The sequence below is a fragment of the Balearica regulorum genome, chromosome 3, assembly GCF_011004875.1.
Source record: "Balearica regulorum gibbericeps isolate bBalReg1 chromosome 3, bBalReg1.pri, whole genome shotgun sequence".
Classification (NCBI taxonomy): domain Eukaryota; kingdom Metazoa; phylum Chordata; class Aves; order Gruiformes; family Gruidae; genus Balearica; species Balearica regulorum.
In genome coordinates, this window is record NC_046186.1 from 106,796,699 (window position 1) to 106,811,288 (window position 14,590).

Consider the following 14,590-nt stretch of genomic DNA (forward strand, 5'->3'; position numbering starts at 1 on the left):
ATTTTCTTTAGTGGTTGTTGTTGGGGTTTTTTTAATTATATTTAAAAAAGCTAAATGTTTCTAGTTGGCTAAAATACACCTTTTTGATTTTTCAAAGCTTTTTCATTTCTTGGGAGAGCTCACTACTAAAACAGAAATTAGGCACATCCTCCTCGAGGCTGTGGCCAGTATGTTTCTGTCAGTACTTATCACTGAAAATGTTGTTAGTTATCGTCCTCTATTTGAATTCTTATTTTAAAAAAAATTATGACATTTAAAAATTAAAACTTGTATGTAAAGCACGCAGCCATTTTTTTTTTCCTGCCATGCTTCAGATACAAACTGAAGATAGCTTCTCAACAAATACAAAGCACAGGCAGCTTTTAACTATAAAGCAAAAAAAAGAGACCTAAATTTTGACACCACAAGCTACCAGATAATGTGTTTTCCATAGACTGCCACTGGGCAATCTTATTTGGAAAGGTCACGAGTAATTCTATACTATATGCTTAGAGCCATGTAAAATTGAAGCCTGAAAATGAAGGAAACTTGAGCTATTTCATTCCTATTCATGCTCAGAAAACACTGGCAGAACTGGAAACCCCAGCTCATACACCATTACTACTGAAGGTCATCCTCTTTCAGAACAATGTTTTTCCTTTAAAATGCAAAAAACACCCTGTAAAATACTGAAATTTCATAATTGCTATAAGCAATTAAGTTCCAGTTATGTACAGCAAAAGGACTTTTCTCTACTGAACTTGTTACTCAAGATCCTCCGAAGCTGCAAAATAGTTCTGTTCCTGTATCAGTTCTTCCATCAGCTCCTACCCTCCCATATAACAAAGTTGTAATAGGAATCATTAAGAAATTAGGGCCGCAGCTCAGCTTGCTAAATGCTTGAGTTTTAGGTCTGAAGTCCGCCAAAAATTCTGTTAATTGACTGATACATATTTGGAACCAGTAGAGGATTTCCACAAAATATCAAGAGAATACAATATAAACCACAGAAATTTAAGCTCTAAAGGGGATATTAAAAATATTTTTGGCATTACATTTTTGCTTGCTCTGTATTGTACAAAACTAGTTTTATTATGTGCTCTTTTCCCCTGAGATAAAAATCTATTATTAGAGGAAAATAGGTTTTTCATCATGGATAACTTCAGCTTGATCATCTTAGGCTCTTTTTTTGTAAAGGAGAGGTGGATGCACAGATGTTTGTACCTAAAAGGCTACTGAGAGCAGGAGTCAACATTTACAGACACCAAAGCACCTTTTGTTTTGTTCTTTTTCATTCATTTGCCAGAAACTAGCATAATCTACCTAGAAACGTACAAACTTAACCCTAAAACTAAAATGTAGATAAGGCATTTGAGGTTATAAACATTTTATGTTATATTTAGTTTATGAAACTAGAAGGTATCAATTCACTGCGTTTAATAACAAATCAAGCAGCTGCCAGATATTTAAATTTTCTTTAGGTTCTTCAATTCTTTACAGAAACAGAACATCAATATAGGTCACTTCTCACATAAGAGCAGTGTCACCGAGGCAGTTCTGCAATAAGCCATAGCTAGAGCTGTGCCATTTCGTATTTTCATAAGCAACGTGGAAAAGAAAAACAGTGAGGTGCTCTTGACTAAGCTCCTTAATATTAAGTTAGTTAGGACAGCAAGGATGATGACCGATCATAAAGAATTACTGATGGATCTTCTAATTCTGAGTAACTGGGCAATAAAATTGGCAAATAAAACTGAACTGAGATATAACTGAAGTGATGCAGGAGAGAGAGGGGAAATCTGCTAAATTCGTATATAAAATGCTGGACTACAAGTTGACTACAGACTCAGGAGTGAGATATTAGGGTAACAACAGACAGTTCCATGACAATATCCCTTCACTGATCTGTTCTGTTCAAAAACATAAACCAGATGCTACACATTAGGAAAGGATTACAGAGCAGCATAGAAAATACCACCATCCTGCTTCATAAATCCTGCATCTCCATTCCCATCTCAAAAGGGGGAAAACAGCAGAACTGAAAAGGTTCAAAAGGTACCAGTGTCCATTCAAAAAATAACTAAAGAAGCTGCAATTCTGCATTCTGGAAAAGACAACTGGAGGTCTATAAAATCCTGAGTAATGAATACATCCTGATACAACAGCTGGGAGGAAAGAATCAATGCAACTAATAATAGCAAAGCTCAATAAAATAAAATAAAGAGTGAGTACCTCTGCACATCAGGCAGATGCGCTGTGGAACTCCTTGCCAGAGTGATTCAAAGAAAGAATAGGAAAAAGCCCATAGAAGAAAAAAAACAAACATGGAAAGTCATTTATAAAAACAGAAATTGCATCATGCACAAGAAGCTGCTGAACCAAAAATGCCCAGAGGATTGGAGAGTAGCAGGGGGAAGTATTCCAGGTATTTGCCCCGGCCAAGAAGGGTGAGGACATTTGTTAGTTTTTACTTAAAGCTTTTCTAACTATTGTGAGGGATATATCCACATGTATGTATGTATATACTACATACACGGAGGGAGACACAGACGATGAGACTGTATATCAACATATACTATGTCTCTATAGAGCATGTAATTACATGCAATTTTAGTTAAAGCATGAGATGTATGTCTGAGTCAAACTGTTTGTTTGGGGTTGACTAGTTCTCCTAATACGTGTGAACACATTCCTGAGGCTTCCCTGGGGTTGTTCTCCTCTTCAGAGAGCTATAAAGACACACGACACCCATGTGTGGTAACAAAATGAACCTAAGCATTTATATGCTTTAATCTTTATCTGAAGCAAAAACTATTTCAGTCAGCAATCAACACTATCAAACTGCAGTGGCTGTCTACTAAGACATAGATAAACAGCAGTGAGATAACCACTTTCACCTACACAGGACCTAAATGAAAAAGTTCTCATAATTAAATAAATATTGAGTGATTCAGTATTTTATGCTTTGTTTTTGCAAAAGAATCCTCATTTCCCGTTTCTTCAGAAAATAAAGGAATAAACTCAGAAATTTTTAAAGGTACAAATAAAAACTATGAACAAGTTGAGCACTATGCTTACGATACAAATGCTCTACCAAGAGAGGGCAGCAAAACACCTTGCAAAAATTTCCTATAGTGTAGAAAATTCCCATGCAGTAAGATATATGAGATGAAATACACCATCCTTACGAATACGAAGAAGGAAAACAAATAAACCAAAACAACAAAAAATCCCACACCACAACCCACTACATTTTACAGTAGTTTTAACTACTTTAATAAACCTTTCAGATAGAAAACCAAAATTAGCACAGGTCAAAAGATCAGGATGCAGTAATGCAATCAAATTGCTTCAACAACTTAACGAGCAAGGATGAATTTCATAAACTAAGAATGAACTACAGCTTAACAAGTGTAACAGTTGTAGCTTAAATAGATTAAGAACCCATTTTGCTAATTAAAAAAAAGAGGATAAATTTGTTTGCATTAAAACCACTGGTTTTGTTTAGTTAGCATTAGATAATGTAATTTTATTTGAAAATTTTGTCAGAGATCAACATTGTATTATGCAAAAGCATTAGTGGATTAAGAAGAGTCACTACACATCAATTAAAGCACTTCTGAACTTGCAAGACTTTGGTCTTTTCTAAAGCATGGGAACATTCAAGAACATTGTGAAAGCAACACATGAAAATTCTTCAGCCTTAGAAAGCACAGCATCTAGCTACCAGGACAACTTCTGATAAACCTAAAGAGGTACTAAAAATGCCCCAGAAACCTATCTTTAGTGAAATGCTAATTGTGCTAAGGCAAAGTGATTCTAATTATTTTAATGGTGTGAATTACTAGAATCTAAGAGGTAATTTACATTGAATAGTTGAGACAGTGCTATAGAACTGATCCCACATTAGTTACATGCAACATAGGTACTGTTACATGTGGTTTTAGATTCAAAGAGTAGACTTCAGAATTTCAGAATAGCTGCTGGCTTTATCATGCATTCTACTCATGAAATTTTCTTTTTGGATTTTAATCAGTTCTACGCCAAAAGCATCTTAGGAAGCTTCACTTCAGGGTGTTAAGGGGGAGGAGGGCAGGAATTGTTCGGCTGTTGTTGCTGGTTTTAATTTAACTTACTTTAATATTGCAACAGCTTTTAAAGTTATTTCCTTTCTTTTTCTTGCCCTTATACTTTTGTCCAATTGAAGAGGTATGAGGAGGTATAGTCAGAGGATGAAGAAAGAATCAAATTTGCAATACTATCTTGTGATTTTGAACTCTATCAGCATTAATCCTCCAGTTCTTTGAGCAGCCAAGAATCAGGAGCACGACCACATTCTTGAAATAACACAAGGAGAAAAATGCAATGAGCAGAGTCAAAGTACACACTGTTGTATGCCTGCTGAAAAAACTCCACATTTTGCAATGGTGAAGGTGTTTAGAACTTCTCCTACAAGACAACTGCAAAACAGAACTGCTGTTAGCTTACCCAGGTACACACAAAGCCTTCCTATCTTGTTCTGAGTCAGAGCATAAAGGGGAACAACAATTAAGAAGCCATGCTACTACCTCAGCTCTTGATGTTGTATGAAACAAGCCAATACACCTCATGTATACCAACATCACTTCCTATCATGCCTTTCACTAGTAGGTAACATCACTATGTTCAACAGATCATCACATGCAGCAACTAGGAAGCTATCCCAAAATAATATTATTCAACACCTTTAGATCTGTATTTTGGTGAGGGGGGTAAAAAAAAACAAAAACAAAAGGTTGTTTTAGCTTCTGCTTCTGGAGGTGAATGAGTGATGGTGATCCTCTGGTCCCTTTGCTAAGGGCTTTAACATAGTCATTCAAAAGAATTGAAGCCTCAATCAATTTTCTTAAAACATGACCATTACCACAGGGAAGACAAAGATCTCAACTAGGTCAAGAAACTTCAATGTTTACTGGTAAAACAATATTCTGTGTCAGAGCAGACTTAACAGCCAGAGAGAACATGTCTTTTTCTGGAACACTCTTCACGTTTAAGCCCCTATCTTGGTCATCTGCAGAAGAGTTACTGCAAGTGGCTCAGTTTGTGGAAAGACTGTCCTTCCACCAGAGAAAGTATCTCTCAGCAAGTCTCACTCTGTCAAAAAACAAGAGCTGCTGTCACAAGGGCACCACGAGGAAAAAACCTACATGTAACAAATCCATTGCTAAAACTGTTTGTGAAAGCAAATAGCTGTCCGCTCTGGCAGGTCACCTTGTTTCCTCAGGTGGAAGTTTTTTTGTACATTCACATAAATCTTGAGGATTTGAACACTGGCTGGCTTTGCTCTTGGACGTGAGATCAAGCCATTAAATTTTTTCCTAAAAAGATGATAGGAAACTGCACCAAGACGACCATATATCAACCCAAATAACAGAATTCAGCCACAAACCCAAAAGGCTTCTTGTCATGAAGCCAGATACATTAAAAACAGAGGTATTTCCATGAACAGTACAGACAAAAGCATCTTTGTATCATATCCAAATTCAACAGGCACTGAGCTGATAGACATTCCAAAGATGAACAGAAACTGGTTTGAACTATTTAGCTTTAAAACTCACTGTAGGAAACAAAGATCCAAGACAAAGCCTGTAGAAAACAAAATATCTTGAGGAACAGACTTCACTGAAGTAATTACTGCATTGAGTGAAGAGGTCAGCTGCAGGCAGATAATACATAATATTTGACAGCTGTTAGTCATCATTTATGAACACACCAATTTCATATTCCATTCATTCTTGGCTGAAAAACTTGGTGTCAAAGCAGGGCATCAAATCACTCAGATCAATACTAGCCCAATTCATTCTTGGCTGAAAAACTTGGTGTCAAAACAGGGCATCAAATCACTCAGATCAATACCAGCCCTGTTTTGTCTGTTTAAAGGTACAACAACGGGGGGCGCGCACACGTGGGGGTAAGACCACTAATGTATTGTGTATTGAAAGAAGATGCCCCCCCCCCCCCCCCCCCAATAAAATCCCCTAAAGCCACTAAAGAAATAACATGCAATTAAAAATCATAGAACAGATTCTATTCAGGGGAGATTTTCAGATCTGTCCCCCACACCACGTGTTTTGCTTTTTTTGAAAAATAGTTTCTTGCTTTTGCTGTTGCCTAATCTAAAACAAACAAAACGTTGCATGGCAGAAGACAGACACAAGGATGACACACATAAGGCAACACGAAGGTTGCTAGACTATTGCTAGCTTAAAACACTGCAGTAATATATCCTGCACTATTCTGAAAGTTACCACTAAGACATTCTGTACAAGAAACCAAATGTGATTATACTAAAGTATTCAACAATGTATGCATCCTTCATTCTGTGCTTCGCTGGGTTTTTTAAAAAAAGTAAGTTTTATAACCAAACATATCAGGAAATCTAGGAATAACACTACTATGTCAAAGTTCTAAAGGTAAGTGTATAGTATCAACTATAATTAAACCTGGATTCATCACTAAAAACCAATGGAGTTCAAACTGTGGTGTTGATCTGGCCATTAAACTTACAGTTACCAATTAAATAATTATTAAAATATGTTTAACCATTAAGGTACATTCATAAATTTAAAAAGTTGTATTGCAACGACCGGCACTACGAGAAGACACCTGTAGTATTCCAGTCCTGGAGTCTCGGTATGCCTAGGCTTTCAGGGCTGCTTTGAGCTCTCCCACCAGCTCCTCTAACCCTGCCTCAATCTATGGAGCAATAAACAAGACAGTAATGTTTGGAATTTTATTCTAAAATGCTGAAAGCTCCAGCGTGTGGGCATAGATAGCATTATCTAATCCAACAGTCACTACTTACTAGAATACATCTCACATGATGGCTCTCCTCCTCCCACCACTGAGTCACTGCAACAAATAGAGCAGCTGGCTGCGAACAGGCTACACAATGCGCGGCTGAGCTAAAGGCGCCGCCACCAGATGCAGGGTGACCTCAGCTCCATCTGAAGCACGTTGTCATCTACGGAAGAGCAGCTACCTTGTGATCGCAAGGAACTGCATGCACTCTATGGACATCAATTTAACTAGATATAGTCAACCTACTTTATCCCCGTTACAACTGTTTATAGAAAGAAATAAAAAAGTAAACCTACTAAATACGTGTCTCCAGGCCTACACATTAATGTGTCTGTACCACGGAACGAACACCCCCCTCCCCCAAATTTCATAATTAATTTGCAAAGAGAAAAGATAAGTCTAAATCATGCCAATATAGATTGCAAATTTCCATCAAACACAGGCAGCCTCCACTGAGACCGAGAGTCTTCATGAATAAAAAGTACATTTGATGCACCAATAACACATCTCAGCAGAAGCGATCAAGATTTAACCTCTGCAACTTCCTAAGCTCTCTCAAGTTGCATGAACTTCACTTTGCATCATCTAAACTGAACTCTTGCTGTATGCTCTCACAAAAACTCTTACCAAGTTAGCTTTATTTAGTTATTTACTATTAAACAAACATTTTTAAGTGCTAGACAGTCCAGGCAGCTTCTGAGCATACTGTACATTGTTTGAGAGAAACCCAGAGTAGAGCTAGTCAACTTGATAAAACGAGCAAGAGACAGACACTTAGAAGATCTGCAAAGTTTGACTGTTCAAAGGTAAGAGGTTTGTGAAGTCGAGTTTATGTACATGCTCTGGAACTGGCAATTTCTTCCAGTTTCAACAGTGGTGGACCTTTGGTTCTTTAAACAGCAGTGAAAGGTGAGACCGTTTAATTTTTTATTTTTTTTTAAGTTTGTATCAAAGAACACTTTACACTTAATTTAATGCAAAATTATAAAGGCATTTAACTGTGTGTATCATGATTATGAAACACTACGCAAATCTAGAAATCATTACAGCCATCTCCAATGTTCAAACAGCTTTCCCCTGACTGATCACCATTGCACGTAACACTTCCACTGTCAATTTGATTTTCCCTGTACACTAGTATTAAGACATCCTAAAGACTAGTATTTCATCTACAGGTTGGGTTTTTCCCCCCTCTAAAAATGTCTAAAACCAGGACATCAGCTATGTATTACTTCTCATTCCATTCTGATCATTAAGATCTGCAACATCATCCAACTGTTCTTTGTACTCATGTATCTCAACTCGCATCAGCAGCAAGGGACTTGCTTTGTTCAGCAAAACACCAAATAAAATTTGATCATTCCCAATCCCAATGACGCAGGAGAAACTGCCTGTTCCTACACTCCTCACACTTCCACAGCAATCCTCCTCTCTCCCAACTTAACTAGGAACTTCCCTCTTGGTATCTGTCAAATACTTTAGTAAAGCCCAGGAACACCGCATGAACAGCCTCTCTGCTTTTCCAAAAGAAAATATTATCTGGGTACAGTTTACTGTGCTGTGTTTTATGTGGTTAATTATTCTTTTCTTCAAAAGTAGTTCTAAAGCCTTTCACACTAGCAAGACCAAACTAACAGGCTTTCATTTCCTCGATCAAAAGGGATTTAAGGTCTAACAACAAGCTTTTATGTTAAAAGCTCAAACCGCATTAGTTGGAAATAAGAAAGTAAGAGAAAGAACTAGGTTTTATCAGTCAAGCAAAAACTTGTAACCACCCACCACGACAAAGACATGAAGAGGCAACTATAAACCTAAAGGTTATTAGATACAAGATTTCCAGTAGAGAAAGGGATCTATCTATTAATGCTCTTTGATCAAACCTCATCAAGCCTAGTTTTCCTCACCTTCATCTTTTCAACTTATTAAATTCAAGTGTTCTGTTAGTTTACGTATCTGGCAGAAGCCAGATTGCAGGAAGTCATCTGTGCACACCAAATTTTAGAAAAAAATAAGATTCTCAATAGTAGAAAAATCTACTTCCAATGGCAACTCCGTTAGCGGTATTCTAGTGAGTATGGTCAGGACAGAACTAATTTCATAAAAGGGAACAACATTAATCAAAAATCTGGGAAAATGTAAAACAGTTTCTAATACCAATTTCATGTTTTACATTAAACAGAAAAAACCCCACAGAGCTGAAAATTTTGCAGAAAGGGTAAGATTTCAAAGAGACATTTGAAAAAGTGTTAGCTAAGATACTTGTCAGAACCATCCTTCAAACAACATCCATATTCAATTGCAGCAATTAAGGCAGCAATTTTGCCAATGTAGTCAAAAGACTGCTTAATGGAAGAGTGCTCTTCTCAGTCTGCTAAACACACCAGTGTTACCCAACATCTATAGCTATTCAGTATTGTAACCAGACAGCACCCATTACCTCTCCATAAAGTCAGTTATTAAGTCTCTGAAAGCTAGACTTGACAGAACTAAGGAAAACTTTACTGTGAATGGGAAGAAACTGTGAATGGAAAGAAAATATGAAACACTAAAAAAACAAAGTCATTATTATACTAGAACTCTGTTTTCCAGAAACTCTGAGGGCAAGAAAAAAACCTGAGTCTTTAGGATGAGATAAACAACACTGATGGGCCTTTTTGCTTCTGTCTCCTTTTGTCTCCCGTCCTGCTATGTGAAGCAGAGGCAGGAAAGATCCAAATGGCCACAGGTTGTCCCATGAAACTACCTCAGCAAGCTCAACTTGAAAAGTTTAGACTGATGTAACTTTGACCTGTTGGAAATCCTTATCTTAGGCATTAAAAAACCCCCTTGGATTCCATCTAAACCACGTCTCTGGGATACAAACTTCACCCAGATTTTGTAACACGCACAGCACACAATACAATCTTATGACATTATTCTACTGACCACTCTTACATCCTAACCCAAAAAGCCAACTCTTACATTATATTCATATGCTTATCTCAGATTAGAACTGTTTGCTTAGTTATGATCTACTCAATTCATATGCCTTTAAAGAAATGCTGCTTCCTCAAAATAAGCTGTTGGATAAATGGCACAATTTCAAAAGCCAAGGAAAACTGCAAACAGTAGATCTGACTACTAACTAGGGAAAGGTCACAGGCTGTGGGAAATCAGTAGAAACCAGGCTACTAGGGACACAAAGACAGGCAAACTTTCTTTTAAATTATTTTAGCTGCATTGCTACGGAATTGTGGGATGCAGGTTTTTTTCTCTCTATTTCCACGTTTTCAAAACAGCTCAGGAATTACTATGCAATAATTACAGGGGAAAAAACATAAATTCTTTAGCCCTAGTTAAGATTAGCAATGTCTCAGAAAAAAAAAATTAATCTGTAAAATAAAAAGCATTTCTTAAAGTCTATCGGTAAATAAGAAACTGCTACCCTTGTCAGCCTCTGAACTTGGACTATCTAAAACTAAGAAGCCTCCCAAAAGATGTTATGAAAAATCTACAATATCACTACTATTTTCTAGCACAGTCACGCATCAAGTTTTCTTTAACGCTATCATCCCAATCAATGATATAAACTAAAACTATAAACAAACTCGAAGTATTTAACAATTACAAAACTCCCTAATATTCTACTGTTGTATTTTGCGAACTTCTAACATTGAGTACTTACGACAGGAGTCGGTCAAGTTTCGGTCCATTACGCCCCTGAAGGACGGCAGGTGGCTTGTATACCTTCATTATTCCTTACAATCTATACGCTTTCTCTATTTCTGGGGTTCCTGGTCTCTTTATTTATGAAGCAGCGATGATTTTGAAGTTATTTATAAACATTAACTCATTAAATTCCCTAGTGTCATATTAGATACCAACTCAGTGACTCATATTCCTGACAATATATTTATCGTGGCTGGAAGAGAAGGTAAATTTACATGCACGAGTAGCACACAGAGGCACGCAATGAACTAATCTTATATTTTAAAATGGTATTTGACATTAAGTAACTCTGAAGTTATTAACAAATATGTATGTCAACTGAAGTTGGCTCATTATCAAACAGTGGATTTTATAAACACTGCCTGACTACCACTCTGACAAAGTGAAAAATAACCCATATAAGAAAAAAATCCCTTCATTTCTGAGGATCGAAAATGGAAGCTAGAGTGTTTAAAAGCTTGTTATTACTGTACTTAAATGAGTGCAGGTTAATGAAAATTAGTTATCTTCAAGTACTCCCTGAAAGGGAAAACATACACCATATGTTAAGGTTTCTTAAAAGAAAGTAACAAAGTTATCAATTCACCAGACAAAATGATTTCATTGTCTGCCTTATGTGTAATCTTGGCCTCATGAAAACCTCAGTGTTTTAGATTGTACATCTGGTCTTAGTGACTTTACAGATTGTCATCACTGCACAGTGAACAATGCAAATATTCAAGTAACAAGCTCTGCAGCAAAACAAAGTAATATTACTACTTGAGCACTTTTACTCAAAATGTAAGGCATCTAAATCCTTTCTAAAATAGAGAAAAATCTCTGAACCAAAATAATACACTTTTGTTGACAATGATCTCAGTTCCCAATTTCCCCAAGATTCTTGAACACCAGTTATAAAAGTAAAGGAAAACATCAGGTCAGTTGAAAAGCTCTCTTTAATATGCCATTCTTCACCAGTCACTCCTTTGGTAAAACATTTCTGAGGAAATGTTTCTATTTGTGCCCAGGAAAACCCTGAAGCTACAAGCCACATAATTTAACTTTGAAATTGGTCCTCCTTTGAGCAGAGGGTTGGACTAGATGACCTCCACAGGGTCCCTTTCTCACATTTTATTTTTATGTAAGCAGATTTTTTTTTTTCCCCTCAGGCTTAAAATAATTTAAAAAATATTTTCCTGAACTACTTTAACAGGAGAGTCAGTCAAACATTACTGAATTGGGTACACTTAAAGGGAGGGATATGAGACCACCACTTAAAGACAACTAGTATCAAGCCACATCTTAAACTAAACCTCCACCCCACAGACACACGTTTCACAAGCAACAGACTTAGCCAAGCCTGCCTTTCTACTGATCCATCACAAACCCCGTGTTCCTTCCTACACAGTAACATTTAGTCCCTTCTCTCGCATTCCCTGTAGCATTCTTACTGCTCCCCACAGAATTCAGTTCTGCCCACACTGCCTTTACCCTTTACTGAGACTGGAAATGTCATTTGTAGATATGTTAAAAGATATACCTAAACCTTTTCTTCCCAACTATATACTATCTACATTATGGTAGGTAAGACTACTGTTATTACAGTCTGAAAGCTTAAAGACAGCTACTACAGAAGTGAAGTTCTAGCTTAGAGTTAATTGAACTGTATTATAGCCATATAGTTACAGTAGCAAAGAGACTGGAGAAGCATTTGTGAAGTGTTTTAACAAAATTACATGTTCTTCTTAGGCTTAATGACACAACAGCAATAGTCTTTCCACAGACAATCTGGCTAGCAACACAAGTAAACACTCATTCCAGTTCTCTATCCTTTTTTATGGGAAAAACAAATCAAAACCAAGACCAGACTTCAAAGAGGACATTATATTAGATGAAAACAAGCAGAGCACACTGATTGAATGAGAAAGTGAAGCCATAAGAATGCCATCTGATAATATGTCCTTTACACACAAAAAATTTCAAGAGGGACTTTCAGAACTCTTAATATGGGGCAGAACTTTTTTCCTAGAGACGTCTATCTACAATGCTTCCCTGAAAAGTATTTCAGCATTATAAATTTCAATTCATACAGCCTTCTAAAGGAACAGACAGAAAATAAGAATATTAAAAGCCATTACTGTAGAACAGAAAAAATACCAAAAGAAAAAAGATTTTAAAAAGTCTGTCAAAAAGGAAGTGATATAAAAGACCTTTATCATGACAGCAGACTTGCACGTAAACACATCAAACAAACAGATTTGTAATGAGCTTCCTGCTATTTGTTTTTAAAAAAGGAAAGTTTTCAGATCCAGTGCTCCCTGCTCAGATTTAAGAAAATACTGCAGAAAAGAGATGGGACAAATATGACCAATTTTAATGTCAATACTTTGTTCAATACATCTAACTAGTTTGTGAAACATATGACTTATTCCCAAATTAGCAATCTGGTTCTGCTCACCTTTACTTAAACAAACTAAATGAAAAATATCAAAATAGAAAAAAAATTTTGGTGACAATTAGACCCAACATTAAATTATTTTTCCAGTGACCACTGAAAGCTATGAAGTGCATTTACACCATTAATCTGGACCACTTCCTATTTATTCAAGGATCCTGTTCCCTGCATCTGTAGTGCATGTGACCTAAATTGCTTCCAGCATCCCTTCTGGAAGGGAACAGCTAATCTCCTGGGAATATTTTGATAATAAAATAATCCAGGATTGCTTGAGACAGCCCAAGGCCTTGCTTTTTTCACTTAACCCAGTCTGATAGCACTGTCCTAGAAGACTTTGCCATTTCATATACCCATATCCCAGACACTCAACCTACAGCACTAACCCATATTTTGCCATGCAACAAAAGCAGGAATATGGCAGCTAGAAAGTTTGTTCCCAGACCTTGGGCGCATCATTGATACATACCAATTATTAAAAGGACCTGAAAAAAAAAAAAACCCATATGTTAAAAATGCTATGGGTCTGAAAAATATCCCACAGGGCATGGGACAGAGTACTGTGGCTTCACATGGAAGAGAACAGCTTAGCTAGGACGAGTGTCGACTGGTCAGGGGATCAGCAACTACTTGAGGACAGCACAGATATAACCAGTATTGCTACAGCTGGAAGTTAAACTACTAAAGGTTCCATAAATGTATACAGTAAAAGCAGAAAATGAAGGTTTCTTTGCTAAAGATACAGCATAAAGGTGAAATAGCTCTCCAATACAATATTTTGATCTAGTGCATCCACATTCAGGAAGAAAAATTGTCATTTTCCATGATGATTTAATTCTTTACTTCTAAAGGTTAAAACTTCCTTCCTTGCTTCCTGCTTTCTTCTTTATAAGCGTGTCAAAAACTGAAGAGACAACAATCACTGGAAAATTAATTAGTCTGGTTGAAAATGACAGCAGTGAAATCTTCCAAGGCTTCCCATCTGATCTTCAGCTCTTTCATGACAGGACAATAGCATTTGCGTTGTTCGAATGGGTGGAAATCACGAACAAGGGATCTAGCTACAATCAAAGTATTTACACAGGAAAACTGCAAGCATACAAATGCTGCCCTATTGCAAGAGAGTAATTGTAAGTCCTTAACATTTAATTTCTCATTAGTGAGGAGTTACTACATTCTTTAATTGAACAGCTGTTCACTTATAATATTGTACCTTCTCTGGATTTCCAATTCTTCTTGTGATGGACCATTTTGTACTTGAGACGGAAGCTGTGAATTCTGTCGAGGCAATGTAGGACCTAAAAGTGAAGACAGACCATGAATTAATGATTTGAACTTTCACTTTGCAAAAAAGAACAAAATCAAGGAAAAAGGCCAGCCATCACATGATATTATAGGAACTGTTTACTTCTGCTTTTTAAGCCAAACAAGCTCCACAACATAATACAGCAAATAAAAACTGCAACAGATGTTACCTTATATATTGGCAGAATGGAATTATTTCACATGGATGAAAAAAGTTCACAGAAATGCAAAATAAATTTTATATATAATGGGACTTAGCAAAAACTTTGAAAAGCACTCCAAGTCTGAGATTTTCTTAAAACAATGAACAAGTACTTTTGCAGAAAC

General features: G+C 36.6%; 1 protein-coding gene across 9 annotated transcripts in view; it reads right to left on the bottom strand.

Annotated features, from left to right (window-relative positions):
- Positions 1-14,590, bottom strand: part of ENAH (ENAH actin regulator) — a 100,360-nt gene that overhangs the window by 24,471 nt on the left and 61,299 nt on the right. For 7 of the 9 annotated variants that reach the window (XM_075749366.1, XM_075749365.1, XM_075749364.1 and 4 more), the window contains exon 4: positions 14,172-14,256. In XM_075749366.1, coding sequence (XP_075605481.1) covers positions 14,172-14,256 — 85 coding nt within the window. Of the gene's footprint in view, positions 1-10,483; positions 10,611-14,171; positions 14,257-14,590 lie in introns of those variants that run through there. The other 2 variants (XM_075749360.1, XM_075749361.1) reach the window with 2 other exon arrangements.